This window comes from Parasteatoda tepidariorum, chromosome 1 (genome assembly GCF_043381705.1).
Source record: "Parasteatoda tepidariorum isolate YZ-2023 chromosome 1, CAS_Ptep_4.0, whole genome shotgun sequence".
Lineage (NCBI taxonomy): Eukaryota > Metazoa > Arthropoda > Arachnida > Araneae > Theridiidae > Parasteatoda > Parasteatoda tepidariorum.
Window position 1 is genome coordinate 27,770,753 of NC_092204.1, and position 20,087 is coordinate 27,790,839.

Here is a 20,087-nt window from a genome sequence, read left to right on the forward strand (position 1 = left end):
ATAATTATTTCATGACACAAAAAATATATTTTATTAAATAAGTTTATCTATAAGTCTAATCTGTGACCGTGCGTAATAATTGTCAGCTGTCTTGCAAATTTAAATGCTTTATGTTTACTAACAAATGTATAATTCATAATAAATAATATTCAATTAAAAACTTATGTAAATTCTTCCTTTCATGTACACAAATGTTCTTTATTGATCTCTACAAATTAACTTTTAAACCTAGATAATTTATTTTTTTATTTATTATCATATTTTTTATTTTGTGAAGGAGACTTAGACAATGTCCAATACATGCGAAGCTTTAGATAATGCTAATATCAGTCCTGTGGGAACTAAAGTTAAACACACCAGTACACCTTTGAGAACTAGACGGAAAACCTCCAGGAGAGATCAAGGATTGGGTGAGAAGATTCAAGTTGCTTAAATAATTTATAGTTTTCCTCTATCTTAAGGTTTTTAATTTTACTTTATGAGAAGAAACTGCTATTTAAAAAAATTTTCGCATTGAGAAAGGTAGTAGGCGTAAATAGATACCGATACAGAAATATTCCCTTCATAAATTTGCTTTGAGTCTTATTGCATATTCAAATTCGAAATGTTTGTATTTGTAATGCAAAGCTGATAAAATACTTTCTAATGTCTTATCAGCGTTTTTAAAAAGTGCTTAAAGGTGCTTATTTTCAATTTTCAAAGCCCTTAAATGTGCTTTTTTCATTGAGTGTTTTTAGAAAGTGCTTAATTTTCCTTTTTCGAAAATGCTATATTTTTATTTACCATGTCGATTTTCGACATGCATTATGCAAAAGCGTGCTTTTCGCATTGTTTTATTCAACGCTTTCACAATGCATTCAACTAACTATTTATTTCGGCTGGTTTACCGTCGGTCCATAGCGTATGAATATGCCAATCATTTTACAAGCTTGATGAAATACTTGGGAGTACGCATGCGTCTGCTCAGTTGGCAGCTCTGCTGCATTGTGCAACCCTGCTGCATTTTTCAAGATATTCTCAATTTCAGGCTTCATTTTCTACCCTCCTGTTTGAACCAAAAAATCTCTTGAGCATTATAAATGGCTAATATAATCGAGAAAAGAGTTCTTTGTCAGAACGAGTTATTTTATCATGATCACATTAAGTCTTTGAAAATTATTTTGTATTTTGTTAATGTATATAGTGCTTAAAAGTATTTTTTGAGTTCTTAAAAAGTTCTTAAAAGGTGCTTATTTTTTGGTGAGAGATTTGGATATTTTTGGAATCAATCTTTGTGTTCTGATACAGTCACATACCAACATAGTATAATACGTTTTGAATTACATAATTTGTTGAGAACCATTTTTTGCATTGCAAATGTTTAGTTAGTGAAATAAAGAAAGGATGTTTTATTTATTTATTATTATTTTTTTTGGCATATTATGATCCGCTAGTAGAATGTATGGGATATTTCCATATCGTGATCTGCCACACCAAATACAATTGCACAAGATGCCAAATCGATTTAAAACGATAAAAATTTATTAAAAAAAGCATGTAGATGTTTCCCCGAGGGTGGCTATTAGTTCAAGTTCGTCCCTTTCTGTGATTTATTTTTACTCTCTCTTTCTCTGGCAGCTGACCAGCAGTTGCCAAGACTTGGCGATTATTCTGCCACAGATCACGGTGCAGAAATCTCGATACCAGGTATGGAAATGTATAGGCTTTAATAAAAAATATTAAAACCTGCTATATATTTTTTAAAGGACCATTACTACTCAAGGCACAGTACTAGGAGCAGAATTATACCTAAACGGGCAAATAACCAGATTTTTGTTAATTGTAAGTGTTCTGCAATTAGACTTTTCATAATTACTGCAAGCATTTTAAAAAGTAAACAAATAGCTCTCATTAGTTAAATTAATAGCATTATTTTTATATGATGGATATAAAAATAATTTTTACTTTGCACACTAAAGAACTATAATTATACAAATATCAAATAAAGGGATATTTCTGTATCGTGATCTGGCGTGCCAACTACAATCCTCAAAGTGCCAAACAAATTTTCAAACTTGCAAAGTTTAAAAAAAGAAAAAATATGTAAATGCTCGCCCGGGGGTAGCTATGAGTTATATCTTTCGAATTGGAGCCTTTTTGTGATGTTTTTTTTAGTATCTCGTGGGCCGCTGCCAAGATTTGGCAATAATTCTGTCACAGATAACAATAAGGAAATCTTCCCTCAAATTATTAATAAATGTTAACATAATGAAATAAAAATAATTTTCCCCATACAGGATTTCTGCTTTAGGAGCTATAACATGTCAAATATGCTTAAAATTTAAAAAGGGACACAAAAAAATTATTATTCATAATTCTTCAGTGCAAATTAGTAGCCAAAACTATAACCCAATTTTAAATATCTATGCATAGACAAATTCTTTTTATTATTTATCAGTAGTTGAAGGAGTTATGTAGAATAATCTGCATATCATATTACATTGTTCCATTTTCCTGGTTCAGGTGCTTGCCCAATTAAAGCCTTGATTATTTATTAACACTTTTCTTGTTTTGAAATTTTTTGTTTTGTCTATCAATAAATAGAATAATTGTGAGTTAATAAAAAGGTAGAGAATTTATATTTTAAATAGGGAATGCTTTTAGTAAAAAATGACCTTGATGTTCTGGTTCGTAAGAACTTCAAGTTTCCGAAGTGATTCACTGAGAATATGCAAATTTCTTTGCGACTTCAACTTAAATTTTTCTGACAATATTACATAATCCAGACAAATTTGCTTATGGACACATAATTGAAAATAGTTTTGTACAAACATAAATTTTTCTGTTGGAACTTTGATTGTTCTGGTACTTGTGCACTTTCAGTCCTAGGGGTACGAACATGCTGATCAGTGTCATCTGTTCTGTTATTTGTTGTGCCTCAAAGTCTATTGTATCATCTGAGGAACAATAAATTTAAGAGTGATTAGTGTCAAAGATCACAATATCTGATACGGAAATATGAGAGAATGTTCCTTAGTATATATTAGAAAAAGACAGAAAAGCAATTGAAATTTTAAAACAAACTTTTTATACCATGATGTTATATGTTTTATTTATGCTATTCTTTGTGTTATTTTTATAAATGTTTTATTGTCTAAGCTCTCCCTTTTTATTAAGATCAAAATTTTTTTACTTCCACAACATTCTTCCAAACTTGGGTTGTAGTCAGTTGTAATGTTCCTTGACGTCTAAAATGCTTCATTTTGTTTTATGTATATTGCCTTAGCAAAAAAAAAAAATTATTAAAAATGACTATATATCTATATTTTATTTATAAATTTATAGAAATTTTTTATAGCTGAAATTTTTTACATTTTAGATGTGCATACAGTAGCAACTTCAACCCCTACTCCCCATCGCTCTCCTCGACTTCAACGTCTTCGGCAAGATTCTCCAAGATTGTTGAATTCACCTTCTTCATCGATTCCCTGTTCGCAAGATGGTCACCCTGATGTTGTTTGGGACTTCACTTCCCCTAAACTAACTAAAGGTATGTTGTGGCTGACTTGTTTGGAAAAAGTGATTTTCAGGTTTGATTTTCGTCGACCTTTAAAAAGAGAAACTCATCTTACAGGGGATTCTACAACCAGGGAGCGAATTCGGAAAGGTGGTTGAGCATGCTGAAGTGGGGCGAAAAAAATGTCACAGGAGGGCTTTTATTTACAAAATCAATGCTGTGGGCTTCTTTTCAGCACTGCAGTATTCACAATAAATGTTGAAAATTATCCTTTTTTATTATCAAGTTTTGTACTCTCATCAATCCACCTCAAAATTACAGTTGCAAACGAGTTTATGTTTCGGATTATGGCTGGCTTGGCTTTCTCTGGGGGGTTCTTGGCTGGGTACTGAAAAGAGACCTCCTGCTGGAAGGTCTGGGTTGTTGAGGCCCCCCAGAGAACGGAAGGTTTTAATTATGTGCCTGGAAACTGTATTTTGCACTCTATTTTAAGAGTTATAAAGTAATTAAACTGAAACTATATTTTTTACTACAACTAAATAGGTAGAAGCAGGATAAATTAGTAATGAACTATAAATACAATGCAATAGGAAAAAGTTCATGAGTAAGCCAAGAACTCTGTTTTTATAAGAAATATGGGAGGACCATTCCTTGCTCGCAAACTCCCAAAACTGCTTACACAGTTAATTTCAAATTGCTTCGCAATCTGAAATAGTTTTGTTTGCTCTTATTGTTTTGGTCTTCGCTACTACTATCCTAGCTTTTCTTACTCACCTTTCTTTCTCACTCAATTTAGGCATTTAACTGAACATTTAAAAAAAAAATAATTCTGGAATAAGAGCAAAATTGATGAAGTTATGGCCATTTCAGTTTTGACCACGCCCCTTTTTTTACCTTTTTTTGTCTGCAGGTAACTGTTAAAATTAGTTTAGTTTAAAATTAATTTAAAATTAGATGAATATTTTGTTAATTTTTTTAAAAAAATTNTTCCATTTTCCTGATGCAGGTGCTTGATCATTCCCATTTAAAGCCTTGATTATTCATTCTTGTTTTGAATTTTTTTGTTTTTTCTATCAATAAATAGAATAATTGTGAGTTAATAAAAAGGTAAAGAATTCATATTTTAAATAGGGACTGCTTTTAGTAAAAAAAGACCTTGAAGTTCTGGTTCCTAAGAACTTCAAGTTTTCGAAGTGAATCACTGAGAATATACTAATTTCTTTACAACTTGAACTTAAAATTTTTCTGACTGTATTACATAATCCAGACATATTTGCTTATGGACACATATAACGTAATTGAAAATAGTTTTGTCCAAACATATATTTTTCTGTTGGAACTTTGATTGTTCTGGTACCTTTGCACTTTTAGTCTTAGGGGCACGAACATGCTGATCAGTGTCATCAGTTCTGTTATTGGTTGTGCCTCAAAGTCTATAGTACCATCTGAGGAACAATAAATTTAAGAGTGGTTAGTGTCAAAGATCATGATATCTGATAGAAAATGTGAGAGACTATTCCTTAGTATATATTAGAAAAAGACAGAAAAGCAATTGAAATTTTAAAACAAACTTTTCATACCATCATGTTATATGTTTTATTTATGCTATTCTTTGTGTTATTTTTATAAATGTTTTACTGTCTAAGCTCTCCCTTTTTATTAAGAACAACATTTTTAACTTCCACAACATTCTTCCAAACTTGGGTTGTCGTCATTTGTAATGTTCCTTGACCTATAAATGCTTAATATTGTTTCATGTATATTGCTTTAGTAAAAAAAATTAAAAATGACTAAATATCTATATTTTATTTATAAATTTATAAAAAATTTTTACATTCTAGATGTGCATACAGTAGCAACTTCAACCCCTAATCCCCATCGCTCTCCTCGACTTCAACGTCTTCGGCAAGATTCTCCAAGATTGTTGAATTCACCTTCTTCATCGATTCCCTGTTCGCAAGATGGTCACCCTGATGTTGTCTGGGACTTCACTTCCCCTAAACTAACTAAAGGTATGTTGTGGCTGCCTTGTCTGGAAAAAGAGACCCTAAATCTTTTGTAATAGATTTCCAGGTTTGATTTTCCTTCAACCTTTAAAAGGAGAAACTCATCTTATAGGGTTGTCCTACAATCAGGGGACAACTTTGGAAAGGTGGTTAAGCATACAAAAGTGGGCACAAAGGCAAAAAAATGTCACGAGAAGAAAAATGCATTTATTTACAAAATCAACGCTATGTGCTTCTTTTCAGCAATGCAGTATTCGCAATAAATGTTCTAAATTATCCTTTTTAATTAATATTTATTATCAAGTTTTTTTACTCTCATCAATCAACCTTGAAATTACAGTTGCAAACAATCTGATGCTTCGGATTGTGGCAGGCCTGGCTTTTTCTGGTTGCTCTCGGCTGAGTACTGAAAAGGGGCCTCCTGCTGGAGGGTAAATTGTTGAGGTCTCCCAAAGAACAGGAGGCTTTAATTATGTGCCTGGAAACTGTATTTTGCACTCTATTTTAAGAGTTATAAACTAGCTAAACTGAAACTCTATTTTTTACTACATCTAAATTAGGTAGAATCAGGATAAATTAGTAATGAACTATAAAATGCAATGCAGAAGGAAAACGTTCATGAGTAAGCCAAGAAATATGGGATAGATTATATATAGGTATATATGATAATATGATATAGGATTTATAAGAAATATGGGAGGACTACTCCTTGCTCGCAAACTCCCAAAACTGCTTACTCTGGTTTTGTTTGCTTTTGTTGTCTTGGACTTTGCTGCTACTATCCTAGCTTTTTTTACTCACCTTATCTCTTATATTTTTTTAGTACCCTAGCTTTTATACTTATATATATATTTTCTTAATATTAATTATATTTTAAACTACACTCCTGCTCGCTATTGCTTGCCAATCCTGGATTCACACTGCTTATTCATTTAATTTCAGATCGATTCACAATCTAGGGCAGAATACCGATTAATCAGCAAAATATCAAGATATTTTAGAAGTTTGATAGTTGTTAGTAAAAAAAATAATAACTCTACAATTTAAGAGTTTCAAAGTAATTTAGAATTTAAGATAAGTCAGATGTATTGTTCATTGGTAAAAGTTACGGAATAAAATAAAAAACTACATAAGTTTAGAATAAAAATTAATAGTTCAAATTTAAAATTTTAAAAATTTAAATTAACTTTTTCCATGGTAGTAAATATGTTTAAATTATCAAATTCAACACGAAAGAAATTTTTGAATAAGTTGAAACATTCAAATCGCAAAGATTTTAATTAAAAAATAATTCTTTCAAAATGATTAAAAATATTATAGTTTAGAAAAGTATTGTCTGATGTCACATAAACTTCACTTATGCAAGGAGAGAGAGTATTAATAGGAAGAAGAAAGCAGACAGAATGTCGAAGAACCCATGGGAAGAATTCCCAATATTAGTTGATATGCATTATAACATCTGTCCCCACTCTTCTTTAAAATAATCATCCATCTTTTTTAATGAAAGCAGAATACAAGATTTTGTAGCTGTCAAAAAATCAGAAAAAATACAAATATTTTGGTACTCTTTCAGAATTATATTAGAAACATCAAAATTTTAAAATTTAATAACTCAAAATATAATTTGAAATTTTAAAAGTCAAAATTTATTATTTATTTATTTTTGTCTTTAGTCATAAGTGTAATTTATTGCATAAAATTATTAAAAAAAATTTGCAATGAGTTTTTTTTTTTATTTATTTATTTTTTTTTTTTTTTNTTTTTTTTTTGTTTTTTTTTTTTTTTTTTTTTTAATATTTGTGTTGGTGACAACTTGGAAAAGTAGTGCACATGGTTCATATAATCAAAGTATCTTTCTTCCTATACATTTGTATTTAAATGTAATTTTTTTAATGTGTATTTAAAATATCAAAATGGCCTAAAAATCATTAGAAAATAAAAATCTGAATAGGAAAAAGGGAACACTTAACAATAATAATTGCATTTTTTTGTTAAAGTTATTATTGTACAAAAATAAGAAAAATTCTTTTTTTTTTCTTTCTTTTTTTTTTTTTTTAAAGAATCTTTTGTTAATTTATGATATTTTTGTCTAATCAAAATGAAGACTTGTCTACAAAGTGCTGTCTCTTTGCAGACCATTGTATAATGATGTTATTTTGTCTACTTCAGTGCATATTTTCAAACTGCTAAAAAATTCTTCCTTTTTTTGAATTAATATTATGGTCTTATTTATTATTATTTTAAATTATTCAAATTTCTTTAGATTTTGATCTAAAATTAATATTTTACAGGATCTAGGAAAAGAGATTTAAAAATTACTGTGCAGGAATTATTAGAGAATTTAAATCAAACTCAGGTAAGAGGTTTGTTTAGTTTTTAAGATGAGTGTTTTATTATACCATTGCTTAAGCATGCATTGATTTTAAGCATTATATGGCATTTAATTTCTTTTAGCAATGCTTGCATAATGTGGAGTAATGTGTAATTATTAATATAATCAACTTTCAATAAAAATGTAGCTGGTATTGCTGAAAAAAAAATATTTTAAAAAATCAGTCTAATTAATCTAAAACATCTCTTAACTTATTTTTTTGATCAAAAAAAATTTGCATGAAAATTTTTTTAGAACTAGATTTTTAGAAATGTTTTGCAAAAATAACAAATTTTTTTTTATAAATTTTGATTTAAAATAAAAAGACTTGAAATAGATAAACCTTAATTTTAGCATTTTTGTTTGTAAGTTTGTGATTTTAATTCTAAACAATTCAAGAGTTATTTTAAGAATTGAAAAAATAACTAATATATAAAAAATATGTGTATAAAATATTGTGAAAAAAAGATCTAGCATTTCCATTTTTTATGCTTTTATTCAGGAAACCGCATGAGTAATGTCAACTTTCAAAGAAGCAATTAGTGAAATATTTTCCCTTTGTGATGTAGCTAAGTTAACTGTTAACCATACTTAAAGCCAAAACTTAAAAACTTTCCTTATAAAAGCCACTTCTTTATTCTGAACGTAAACAAAAATTGGTTCCAAATCACGGGAAGAGGTTTTCCCTTCCTCATAAATACACAAAGCATAGTTTGTTACATAATATGTAGTAACACTGGTTGAACTTCTTTCCTTGCTTCGTAGATTACCTTACTTATGAAGCAAACATAAACATTAAACCAAAACAGTTAATAGGCTCAGCCTTGTTCATATTGAAGTATGAGGGGAAAAAAGTATGTTTCTCTCAGAGTTGCCGCAATATGATTGTTCTTCTCTTAGGAATAATAATTGTTGTTTTTGTACAATGGTTTCCTTTTTACACTATGTACTACAATGTGTCATCAATCTTTGAATTTGTTATGTTAGCTTTATTATCCTCAATACTTAACAATACATTGTTTTATTAATAGAGGGATTTATTTTTATAGTTTATGGGTAAAATTTAATGCTTCAAATTTGCTTTTATTCCCTATGAGTTATCATTTGCATATCTCAACACGCTTTGAATTGCATCTGGTTGATTGAGTACTACATCGACCGAATTTTTTCTACAAATAACGCATTGTGATTTGTATGCTTGTGAAATAAACATCATGCATTGCAATTCACATTCATACCATTTTAAAATGTACCATCGAGTTTAATTGTTTCATATGACTCAAGAATCAAATGTCGGAATTAATTTTCATACGGTTTCAAAAACAAGCATTGTGATTAGTTTTCACTTGATTTATTCCAACTCGTATTTATATGTTTTAAGAATTCAATATCGCGACTCTTATTCACTCAATTTTAAAATCAAACATTATGGTTTGTGATCACACGCTTAAGAAACAATTATATGAATTTTACGCATACTCATTCAATTTCAAAGCATTAATCAGCAAAAAGAATAAATTTTATATCTGATCTACTTATAATTCAAAATATATTTTTTACATACATTTGGTGTTCATTCTGACAACGAAAAAAAATTTATTTTCCTATTTATTTTTATTTTTTTTACACAAAGATAATCCAAATTTGTGAAGAATCTAGTGCTATATTAGCAATATTGTTAAAATATTTGTTTTTATTTCTAAAAATAATTTGGTTTATATTATTGAGTTTTATTCAAAAGCTTTGATGTATAAGCATCCAAATTTCAAAAAATAAGTCAATAATGATTTATGTTGATTCTTTATTTGTGAAAATAAGACTTTATAATTATTTGAATGCAAGAAGCATTCAAAAAATATGCCCCCTATATACAATTTTTTACTACTAAGATTTCCTATGTTTTAATCAAGATTGAGATTTCTTCTCGAAGTGGGTGAGAAAAAGACTAAAAGTAACCAATATAATTGTTTAGTGATAGCTATTAAACTTCTTTAAGAAATAACTACTATTTATTTTTAATAAAATATTTAATTTATAGTGGCTTTCTGGTTTTCGGAAACAAAACAAATTGATTAAGCTTATTTTCGAAATGATTCTATATGTAATTTCCTTTTTATTTTTATTTGTGATATTTTTAAGCAAAGCAAAAAATATTGTTTTGTTTTTGAAATAGCAGTTGAATTAGTAAATGGTCTAATCTAGCTGATCTTGCTAAGTTTTAAGGTATTGTATTGTACAAGTGTATAAGATTTTTTTTATTATATTAATTATTCAAAATGCAACTACATGGATTAAAATAGCATCTTAATTATTTCTCTTAGTTGACTATTTAGGCTACTATTTTTTATATGTAAGGCTGCTAAAGCAACTATTATTAAAGGGAGTTTGTAGGGGAAACTCTAAAGCATTTAATAATAATTAAATTTTATAGTAAAAAGTTAATTTCTCCAATAACTGAAATTAGTTTTTGATCCTTATTATTTTGTTGTGTATATAGTGTATACTATTTACAATCTATTCGATTTGGTGTCATTTTTCTGACAATTAAAAATTGTTTAAAATGAAGTATTTTTTTTAAGAATGCTCCCTAATTTTATTATATTTAGTGGTCACTACATAAATTTCACAATTTTGTTCCTAATTATAAAATATTATAAAAATTTATTGTCACATCTTATTCCTTCTTATTCTAGGCTGTTGAGTGTGATTCAAAATCAAGCAGTTACACCAAACTTCTTGAAAATTGGATGTCTAAACAACCTGCAGAACAGACTATAAAAGAAATAAAGTACTCAAAAATATTTTTTTTTTAGTTAAGTGGTGATGAGCTGTATTTTTTATTTTACCAAAGATTTGTACTATAAAAATATAAATAATCTATTACAGTTTTAATGTTTTGCATTGAATGTAGGAAACTAAATTGTCATCTAGTTCAGTGTTTCTCTACCATTTTTTCTCTACGCCTTTCGTTTGTGCATATAACATCATTGTTATAATTTTTCCCATAGCACTGTGTGTAAAATTTTTGCAAAATAATTCTTTGCAACTAATAAAGTTTAAAAAGGTTTTAGCATAAAGTTAAATTTTTTTGAAAATTACAACGTAAAATAAAAACAATTTTTGTTAAAGGCTGTTCATATATTATGTGAATACTTAATGGGAGAAAGAGATTTGACAGGGAGAGAAAATTGGTATAAACAATGCAGGGGATTTCAATGTAAGACAATAAAATCCCCTTATTCTTAAAATTTTCTTAAAAAGCAAAATACAAAAATTGAAACAAAAAATTACATGTGAAAAAAATTTTGACTTTAAAATAAAAGTTGAATTTGGTGAAAGGAAAAGGGGAAAAAAATTACTTCGAAGGGTACAGATGTCAACAGTTTTAAACACAAAAGGAAAACATATGAATGATTCCTACAGAAATATAAGTTTATAAAGTTAAATAAAACATAAGTTTCGTTTTACGCAGTAACACTTTTTATTTGAATTTAATCCATAAATTAGATTACCTTCAGTAAAAGTTATAATTAAAACAACAATTAGAGGAGGTTGCAATTATCTATTTAACATAATTAAATAGGGTCTTTGAGCTTGCTCAATATTATTAGCATACAGAGAAATGTCTTTTTCAATAAGTTCTGTGTTTGTGAAGGATAACCAGTATTTAATTGCTTTCTTGCTTGACTTTTGATATCTTGTTTTAATTTCTGTCAAAAAATTTGTAAGATTGGTAATGGGAAATTAATAACGGTTATTTTATAGAGACAAAGCATTACTGAAAACATGTAATGGTCATGATGAAGTTTAGGAATGTATATTTTGTTTCTGTATTATATTATACATAAATAAAAGTAAGAGAAAAAAAATTAATTTGTAATAGACTTTTGTTAACAAATGTTTTCAGAATATAAATTTTCAAATAATCAAGGATCATATGTCAATGTAACTTATGCCTATTACTCAATCAGTTTTTTCCACTATATTTAATTCTTGCAGATTGCTTTCATCTTAATTTGGTACACGTTTTAATATTTAATTAATATGGTTTATCGAAGGTCTGTCACCTAGGAAAATAAAAAAGCCACTGTTTAAATACTCTAAAATCAAAGCAATGATTTTATACTGTATATATCATCTTGCCATTAAGAATTATCTGAGCTTTAGAGTATACAAATAACTTAAATATTTTAAAAGTTATTATACTTTTTTAGAAATTGCCAATTATGCACTATTTTTTTACCTAGATGAAAATTAAAATCACTGCCTTATTCACAATTTTTGAGAATTTCTTTCAGCCCTGATAATGTAGCATTGGAATAAGTTTTTAAATACGAGAAAATTATATCACACTTTTATTTCAAAGTCTATGCTTTTCGTTTTTGCAAAACTGTGGCTTTTCTTTACAGGGATGTTTTGTGCCATTTTCAGAATAAGCATAGACAGTGCTGGCTTTAGTTATTCTAAAATTAACTTAAAAGTCATGAGTAACTGTTGCAAACTCACAGCAGTTATGAAAACAGCATATTCTTTGCATAAAAAGCATCATTTCATATGACGACAGAGCCTTTGAAAAACAGCCTTTATGGACGGTGATTTTGCTCATACGCTAATGCATCAAATATACCAAATATCGTACAGAGGATGCATTATTCAGCAGCGCAGAAAAAAATAGCATGCTAATAGATTAAAAGCAAGAAGAGTTATAATAACTCTTCTTGTTTTTAAATTCTTTGTTTTGTTTAACAAGAGATAAAATATGATGAATATAAATATTAATAGATGGATTGATATTTTAAATAGTTACCCACTTTTTGTGAAGAGGAATCCAGAACTGTTGAAATTCTGGGTGACAATTTGAAAAGACATTAATTGTAAATAAAACATATATAAGAACTTTTATTTATTTCATTTATATATTTATTAAATTTTATTATTACTTATCTTAAAGAGTATAATTCACTAATTATATTGTTGTTTGTTTATTGAGCACTAACCTGAGTTTCTTTTTATTTTTAGAAACCAGAAGAACGATGTAAAAAAGCGTTCTAAACGTGGAGTTGAGAAGTTTAAGAAATTTATAGAATCTATACAAAGTAAATTTTTTTAAATAACTATAATTTTTCTTGAAGCAATTGTTGTCAAGTAATTTAAATGAGCTGTGTGCACTCTGAATTCAAAAATAAAAAAAAATTCTTAAAAGTAATACCATTAATTAATAAAAACCATTATTTTTTTTTAAACTTTTAACATTAGTAAGAAACAATCAATTTTTTTAGCTACTTTTTTTTATTCATTCATTTCCTGAAAATTTTTATCAAAAGAATTCATTTTAAGAACATTATTTAATGAGCATTGAATCAATATTTTATGATTAAAAATTGGTGTAAGTTTAAATATCATCACAAAACTTTCTTTCTATCTATCTGAATTAATATTATTTCTTCTAAATGGACTTTTAATTCATTTCCTTTTTTTCTTCTTCCCATTTAGATTCGAAGAGCGACAATTCACCATCACATTCAAAGTAAGATTTTTGTTTGAAAATATTTTTATTAATCTTGTGTTACAAATTCAGTTTTATTCAATGAGTTATTACAGTTATTGTTGTAATTAAGGTTTTATAATAATAAATTTTTCGAAAAAATTCATAACGATATTATTATTAAACTTATTTTTAGGTCTCCTCTAGAAAAAAACAAAAATGGTGATGTTTCTTTGCTGGAGCAAAATACAAGTTTTAAAAATTCCTTTCTTGAGGGTGGTAAATCTGACGATTCATCTGAAGAGTTGTGGGGCGATGCTGACAATAGTTTTATAGTTAAAGCCACTCAAGAACTTGATAAAGTCAATGCTATTCCCACTACAACTCGAACAGGGGATGTACTATCTACCATTCCTGAAACCGTACCTAATCCATCTATTTCAAAAAATAATTCTCAAACTTCAGAAATAGAATTGAGGAAACATTCTTGTGAAGAGCATGCTGACATCCTCTTACATCTGAGCAATATCGATTGGGACGGTGACAATGAATGGGACAATGGATTTCTTCTAGAAGATGATGATCTAAGTTTAGTGCCAGATAATGTCTTGAGCGGAGAGACCAACACCAAGGAGGTAGAATTTAACCACAATATCAATGGTAATGGACATTCAGTGGTAAATACGAAAGTCGCAGCATCAGATGAAATCAGAAACATCCGTGTTGTAAAAACTAAGACTGAAAGAAATTCATTTTTGGAAGAAATTGAATTTGCTGCAAATTGTCCAAATAACGAATTATATAATAGTTTTGAAGATAATAATTTTGAGGAAGAATCCCTACTTTGCCAACCTGAGGTTTTATCTAGATTAGACGAAGTAGAAAGTAAGTTCAATGTTGTTTATTTCATAGTTTATTTGCTTTTAACGATGAATTTGCATTCTTAAAAAATTAGTACCTTAAGTCATGAGATTCAAATGTTTCTAAAACTATATCCCTTTTACGCTGGATCTAATTAAGTGAATGAAGCATCCTTAGTAGATTTCTTTTTGAATTCTTAAAAAGATATGACCTTATTCCGCAGAATTCTTTTTTTTTTTTGTTCAATTTTCATCAAAAGACTTAATTAACAATACTAAAATTGCAAAAGTTTAATATGTTGGAGTGGGGAACTATTCACAAAAAGAATTAAAATATCTCGTCTATTTTAACAAATAATTTGTTTCAGACTTATAAATTACATTTTAAAGAAAATTTAACGAAACAAATTTCTTCTTATAAATTTTATGAGTAAGAATTGGTGATCATATACTTAATTATGGTTTTTAGAAGATGAAAACAAATCTTGTATGATGGAGATTAATTGTCATGAAGATTTGAAATGATTTCTTTTTGATTGATTTTGATTTCTTTGTACACCTTATTAGAATTGGTGAAATATTTTAATTAATAAGATTAAATTCCAATTAAAAAATGTTAATCAAATTTATAAACATATATATATTGAATCTTCATTGAATATTGAGATTCTCTTTGTGAGAAAGAATTTCAATTGAGAGGTTAAAAAGTTGACATTTTGATACAGCTGAAGAGTCATATAATTTGAAGTGAAACTACTGAATATAATTTATTAAAAAATATTTTTATTTTAATTTATACCTTATTTTATATAATAATTCTGTAAAATGACAGATTTTATTATAATTTACTTTGTAATTTAGGAATCTTGTTTTTAAAGTTCTATATTACTTCAGTTCAGCTTTTTTTTATTTTTAAGACTCCTGTGGTATATCTGCTAAATGAATTAAATGCCAGGTGTCCCACAGTATCATGGAAACCTGAAATTGTCTTAGAATTTAATGTTTTGCCAAAAAAAAAAAAAGTTAGGAATTACTGTATCTTACGTTTGGAAAATTCTGCTTCCAGCTTAAAAAGGATCCGATCTTAAAATTTATTCTCTGGTTATCGCAAATTAAGGGAAGAAACAAAAATCGCCATGATTCAAAAAGTTATACATAGAATTTAATGAAACTGGCACACATTACAGTGCACATAATAATGTATAAAATAACATAAAAAGTATTAACTAGACATTTATGGTGTCACAGGAATTAGCATATGTATGAAATTAATAAATCAGATGTGTCGGTTTTGAATAGAAAAAGTACCTCCAGTATGGAATAAGTTCACCTCAAGCAGCAATACAACACATACAGTGATGTGTGATGCTTTCAAGTACTAGGTCTGTTGGAGCCAGTTCCGTTGAAAGTACAAGCCATTGTTCTTGCAAAACAGTTGCAAGCATGGCAAGAGTCTGAGGAGGAGATTAAGAGCAGCCACACATCTTCCTAAAGCATCCCAAACATACTCAATAGAATTCAAGTCAGGTGATTGAGCTGGTTATTCCATGTGCTGAAGATAATTATCTATGATGTGAGCCCTGTGAGCATTATTGACCTATAACACGAAATAATCCCCTATTGGAGCAGCATAAGGAATCCCCTATTGGAGCAGCATAAGGACAGATATAAATATCAAGGATGCCATCTTTATACTCATGAGCATATGCGGTTCGATGTTGAAAAGCATGCAGGTCTGTGCTTCCACCAAAATAACCCCACCCTACATACAGACACTACCCCCTTGGCATGCATCTCTTTTATGTACATTTGATGGATGATATTAGCTTTTATATTCTTTTCAAATCAAACAATGCCAACTATCTCTTGGGGGGCTAAACCTGGACTCTTATGTGAAGAGAATAGCCCTCCAATGGCCAGCTGTCCTGAGGACACATTGCTGCACTCACTTCAAATGTTCCCTTCTAAGGCATGATGAGAGTGGCACGCCAATGACTAATTGCTTAGTGAACAGATCACGTTTGTAAAGCCTTCTATGCACTAAAAGATGATATGTGCTGACTCAGAGTTGTTTTTCCTTCAGGCATCGGTCATCAGCGCTCTTCGTAACATATGACCTTCCTTGTTTGAAGTTTCTGAATGGCGGACTTGTTAGAAATTATTACTAAAGTTTACGAACTGCAGAAAGTCTCACATTTAGCCATATGACCACTTCTTTATGGCTTTGCCGTGCCTCTAAGTCTTCCAATAGACAGTTTTTCATTAGAATGATGCCTGGAGGTCATTGTTACAAATTGGCTATTCCAGAAACCAGAATTCCAGAAACATAGCAAAATTTGCTGGCCTGCAATTAAACATACAATTTTATGCCCATTGCAACAGACATTGCATTCCTCTGTAGCACCACTAATTTACTTATTAGTTTTACACAGCGACTCTTATTTGACAACATATTCAAATTCAATTGTGATAGGCTTATTTTTGAATGAGTTATTGCTATTTTTCCTTAATTTATGATAACCAGTGTTATAAGTAGTCATTGATGATAAGTAGTCATTGATGTGATAAAGTAAAGAATTCTAACAATTAGTTCTTTAATATATTAACAGAATTACTCTGTTTTTAGTAATTTGTTTTAAAATTCTTAAATATAACTTGCTTGCAGTTAAAAAATACTATTCACAAGACTGGTACTAGTGTATTTTAAAAATTAAGTTATAAATTAATTTGATCAGAATTAAGATGATATAAAGATGACTTTTTTTACTCGTGTGACTCAACTAACCTGTTCAAAATCATGATCACATGTATGTGATCATGTAATTCTCCCTTCACGGCCTACAATATCATATATGAGATCAGTCTTTCAGACTCCATTAGCCAATGATAACGCAGACATGATCTCAATTTGGTACTCTGGTATTAGTTCATAAGCTTACACTTTAGTATATACATCTCTCAAAAGCTTATATATACATCTATGACTGTTACGATTTTCGTGACCGGTAGACACCCAATAATATTTTTTATATATATAATTCTACGAGTAGTCTATTATAATTTAAAATTTATGCAGAAAATTAATTTAAAAAGACTTCTTTTCTGTAAGTAAGTAAAAGAACAAACAAATAAAGACTTTTTTAATGTAGATTTTGTTAAATTATTCTAATATTTTGAATCAGTGATGCACTTATTAGGGGAAAAAAGGCTGCGAAAATGAGAACTAGAGATTGGCCAGAATAGCCAGAGTTTGCAGGTATTTTTCTGATGGAGCACTGCTTTGTAGAACAAAAATGTAATCTACAATTTTTTTTTTTTTTTTTTGGCTTTCTAAAAACCTAAAAAAGTCGGGTAATTTTATTTCTCAAATAGAATGGAAACCGAATGCATATTTCAGTTAATATACACATATTCTTCTTTTGGAGCACTACAGCCTATTACAGGTAGATATCTCCACTTTACCATTTTAGGGAACACTCCTACTTGTTTAAGACCTTTTTCAAATATATTTTGTGGGTTGTCTTCCTCTATGTCATATTTTTGAAAAAGTTAATCTTTCTTTTGCTTTTACTTAGCCAGAGTTTTAAAATATTTCTGTTGTTTCCACTTGAATATTTTAATTATTGGCAATCAATATTATAATTCTTCTTGCAAGCAATTTAAATGATTCACACAAAATACCGTAGATATTTAGATCCTTATAACATGTGTTATACTTGACAGAATGAGAAAAATAGTGTGCAGAACTATTTAGAATGTGTTATAGAGAAAAATTTGGCATTTTGAATTAATATACACAGGGATGTAAACTGCTCTGCTTTCTGCAAAAGTTTGAATAAATTGGTAGTGAATTAAATAGTAAAGCTTGTATGTAAAACAAATTAGCATTGCTGTATACAATTTTAAGAACATTAGAATGGCTATCTTATTCATTACATTTGTGAATAAATGCTGCTTCTTATTAAAAATAAGTTGTTTTTTATTTGTTTCAGTTGACAAATATATATATTAAAACCACATACTTTGCGGAGCACATTCGTCAAATTTTGCCCAGTACATGAATTGTTATGGGGATTTAAACACTAAGTGCACTCTAGAGCATTAAAGCAATCATGTCCAAACATGTTGTATATGTACGTATTCCATGCATAATGATACATGTTCTTTTTAGGTATGCTATCACAACCAAAGTGTACACCAGAGGAAATAAAAAAGAAAAAAGCTGAAGCCCTCAATAGGCGTAAAAAGACTCAACTTAAAAGGAAAAATTAGTTTATAAATATTATAAAATGTACATAGTTTTGAGTTATAGTTTTATAAGAAATTTTGTATTTACTTTTTTCAAAAAATAAATATTTCTATTTATTAAAATTGCCTTTGTTATTGCTTTGTGTAAATATCAATGCTTCAAAAAAATATATATAAGAATTTAACTCAGAGCTTTTTTTTTTATCTTTCCCCTCTTCAACATCACCCTCAATTTTTAAAAAAGATTTTAGACTTCTAACTTGGATTAAATTAATAATTTTTAAATTGTAAAACTTTAAATCTGCTACAATGTCAATGGTTTAATGCCTACAATGATTTAAAAGTAGCTTGAATACTTAAGGTATATTTTTACTGAAATGTTATTAACTGGTGCAACATTCCTGCAGGAGCAATGAACGAATTAGCTTTTCTTCCTTATGTATTTAGAAAAAGATTTGTAAAAAAGAACTAGAGAAAAAACTTTAATAGCTCATAACCAGTCAGTATGAGGACAGAAAGAAGAGATGGAGCTAATGGATATATTTATCAAAAGCAAATGAATTAGTTAAATTAAAAAGCATTTTCTTAATACCATTGAACTTGCAATTTATAATGAACCTGGGACACTGTTACAGTGAACTTTTTTAGTGATCTCCTCTGTACTTCCATTTAACAAACATTTTATTTGTAGAAAATAACTAAAAACTTGGTAGTTCATTTAGAGTAGACTCTAATTTCAGTTTCTTTTCTGTTTATTACTCAAATTTTAAATTTGCAGTTGGTATTTCTCCTTTCCCCTGTGCTAAATACTATTCTTGCATAATCTTTGTTTTTGTACTAAGGAAAACAAGTTGTTTAGTACAGGGGTGATAGTGAGCCCAAGTCAAAATTCCGGAAAATTTCTTGAGTTAAAAAAACAGTTTAAATTGAAAAAAATTTAAACACGGTTTTTTTCTTCCTTTTTCTTGATATTTCTTAGTTTACTTAAAATATATTTAAAATTTTACACATACCCTATGATGACCTGGAGAATTAAAATTTACAAATATGTCTTTCTTTAGTTTATGATTATAACAACTATTTACTAATAAAAAATGAACATTAATCATGAATATGAGCTTTGGCTCTCCCTTATAACAAATAAAATAAACTGTGTTTTTGAGTTCTACCTTCGAAAATTTAATTTCCGGAAACTTCTGTGATCAATGATTTTTTTAAACGTCTGGACCTTCGATCTCCGGAAACTTCCAGATCACTGTTAGCGAAAAATCTGGAAATCCGGATTTTTTCCGGGGCACATCAGCCCTGTTAGTAGCATATTTCTTGTTCTGTGTTGAAGGAGAACAAGAAGTTTCAGTAACTTATTTAAGTAGAATTGATCTTTTTTTTTCCTGCGTAAAATGGACTAAAAAATACTGGATTCTTGATGAAATTGAAATTTTTTTTCCCTTCTTATTTATGTAAAATTTTTTTAATCGAAATTTAGTCAAACGAAAATCAGTTTCTACAATAGAATGTACAAGGTAATTATTATTTCTTTTGAGTGTTTATTAATTTAAACAACTTAATTTGTAAAAAATAATGCAATATCGTAAACACTATTTCCAACAATACTATTGTC

At 28.6% G+C, this 20,087-nt stretch overlaps 1 protein-coding gene across 3 annotated transcripts; it reads left to right on the plus strand.

Moving 5' to 3' along the window:
• Window positions 1-42: 42 nt before the first annotated feature.
• On the plus strand, window positions 43-18,589 carry LOC107446360 (uncharacterized). 3 transcript variants are annotated; one of them, XM_071177972.1, is made up of 9 exons: window positions 43-183; window positions 281-410; window positions 5,338-5,508; window positions 7,794-7,858; window positions 10,567-10,661; window positions 12,893-12,969; window positions 13,367-13,400; window positions 13,555-14,243; window positions 18,390-18,589. In XM_071177972.1, exons 2-9 carry the CDS (start codon window positions 290-292, stop codon window positions 18,488-18,490), a joined length of 1,353 nt encoding a protein of 450 aa, XP_071034073.1. In that variant the 5' UTR covers window positions 43-183; window positions 281-289; the 3' UTR covers window positions 18,491-18,589. The 3 variants fall into 3 exon arrangements, with proteins under 3 accessions (XP_071034073.1, XP_071034070.1, XP_042902310.1); XM_071177969.1 differs by having other exon boundaries at window positions 73-183; window positions 278-410; XM_043046376.2 differs by lacking the exon at window positions 5,338-5,508 and adding an exon at window positions 3,359-3,529 and having other exon boundaries at window positions 78-410.
• The last annotated feature ends 1,498 nt before the right edge of the window (window positions 18,590-20,087 follow it).

Bases quoted from the DNA above. Each gene is read 5' to 3' on its own strand.
- LOC107446360 (XM_071177972.1), top strand. From the start codon at position 290: ATGTCCAATACATGCGAAGCTTTAGATAATGCTAATATCAGTCCTGTG. The intron at 10,662-12,892 runs GTACTCAAAAAT...TTTTATTTTTAG, and splicing joins CAGACTATAAAAGAAATAAA to AAACCAGAAGAACGATGTAA. The intron at 14,244-18,389 runs GTAAGTTCAATG...TGTTCTTTTTAG, and splicing joins TAGATTAGACGAAGTAGAAA to GTATGCTATCACAACCAAAG.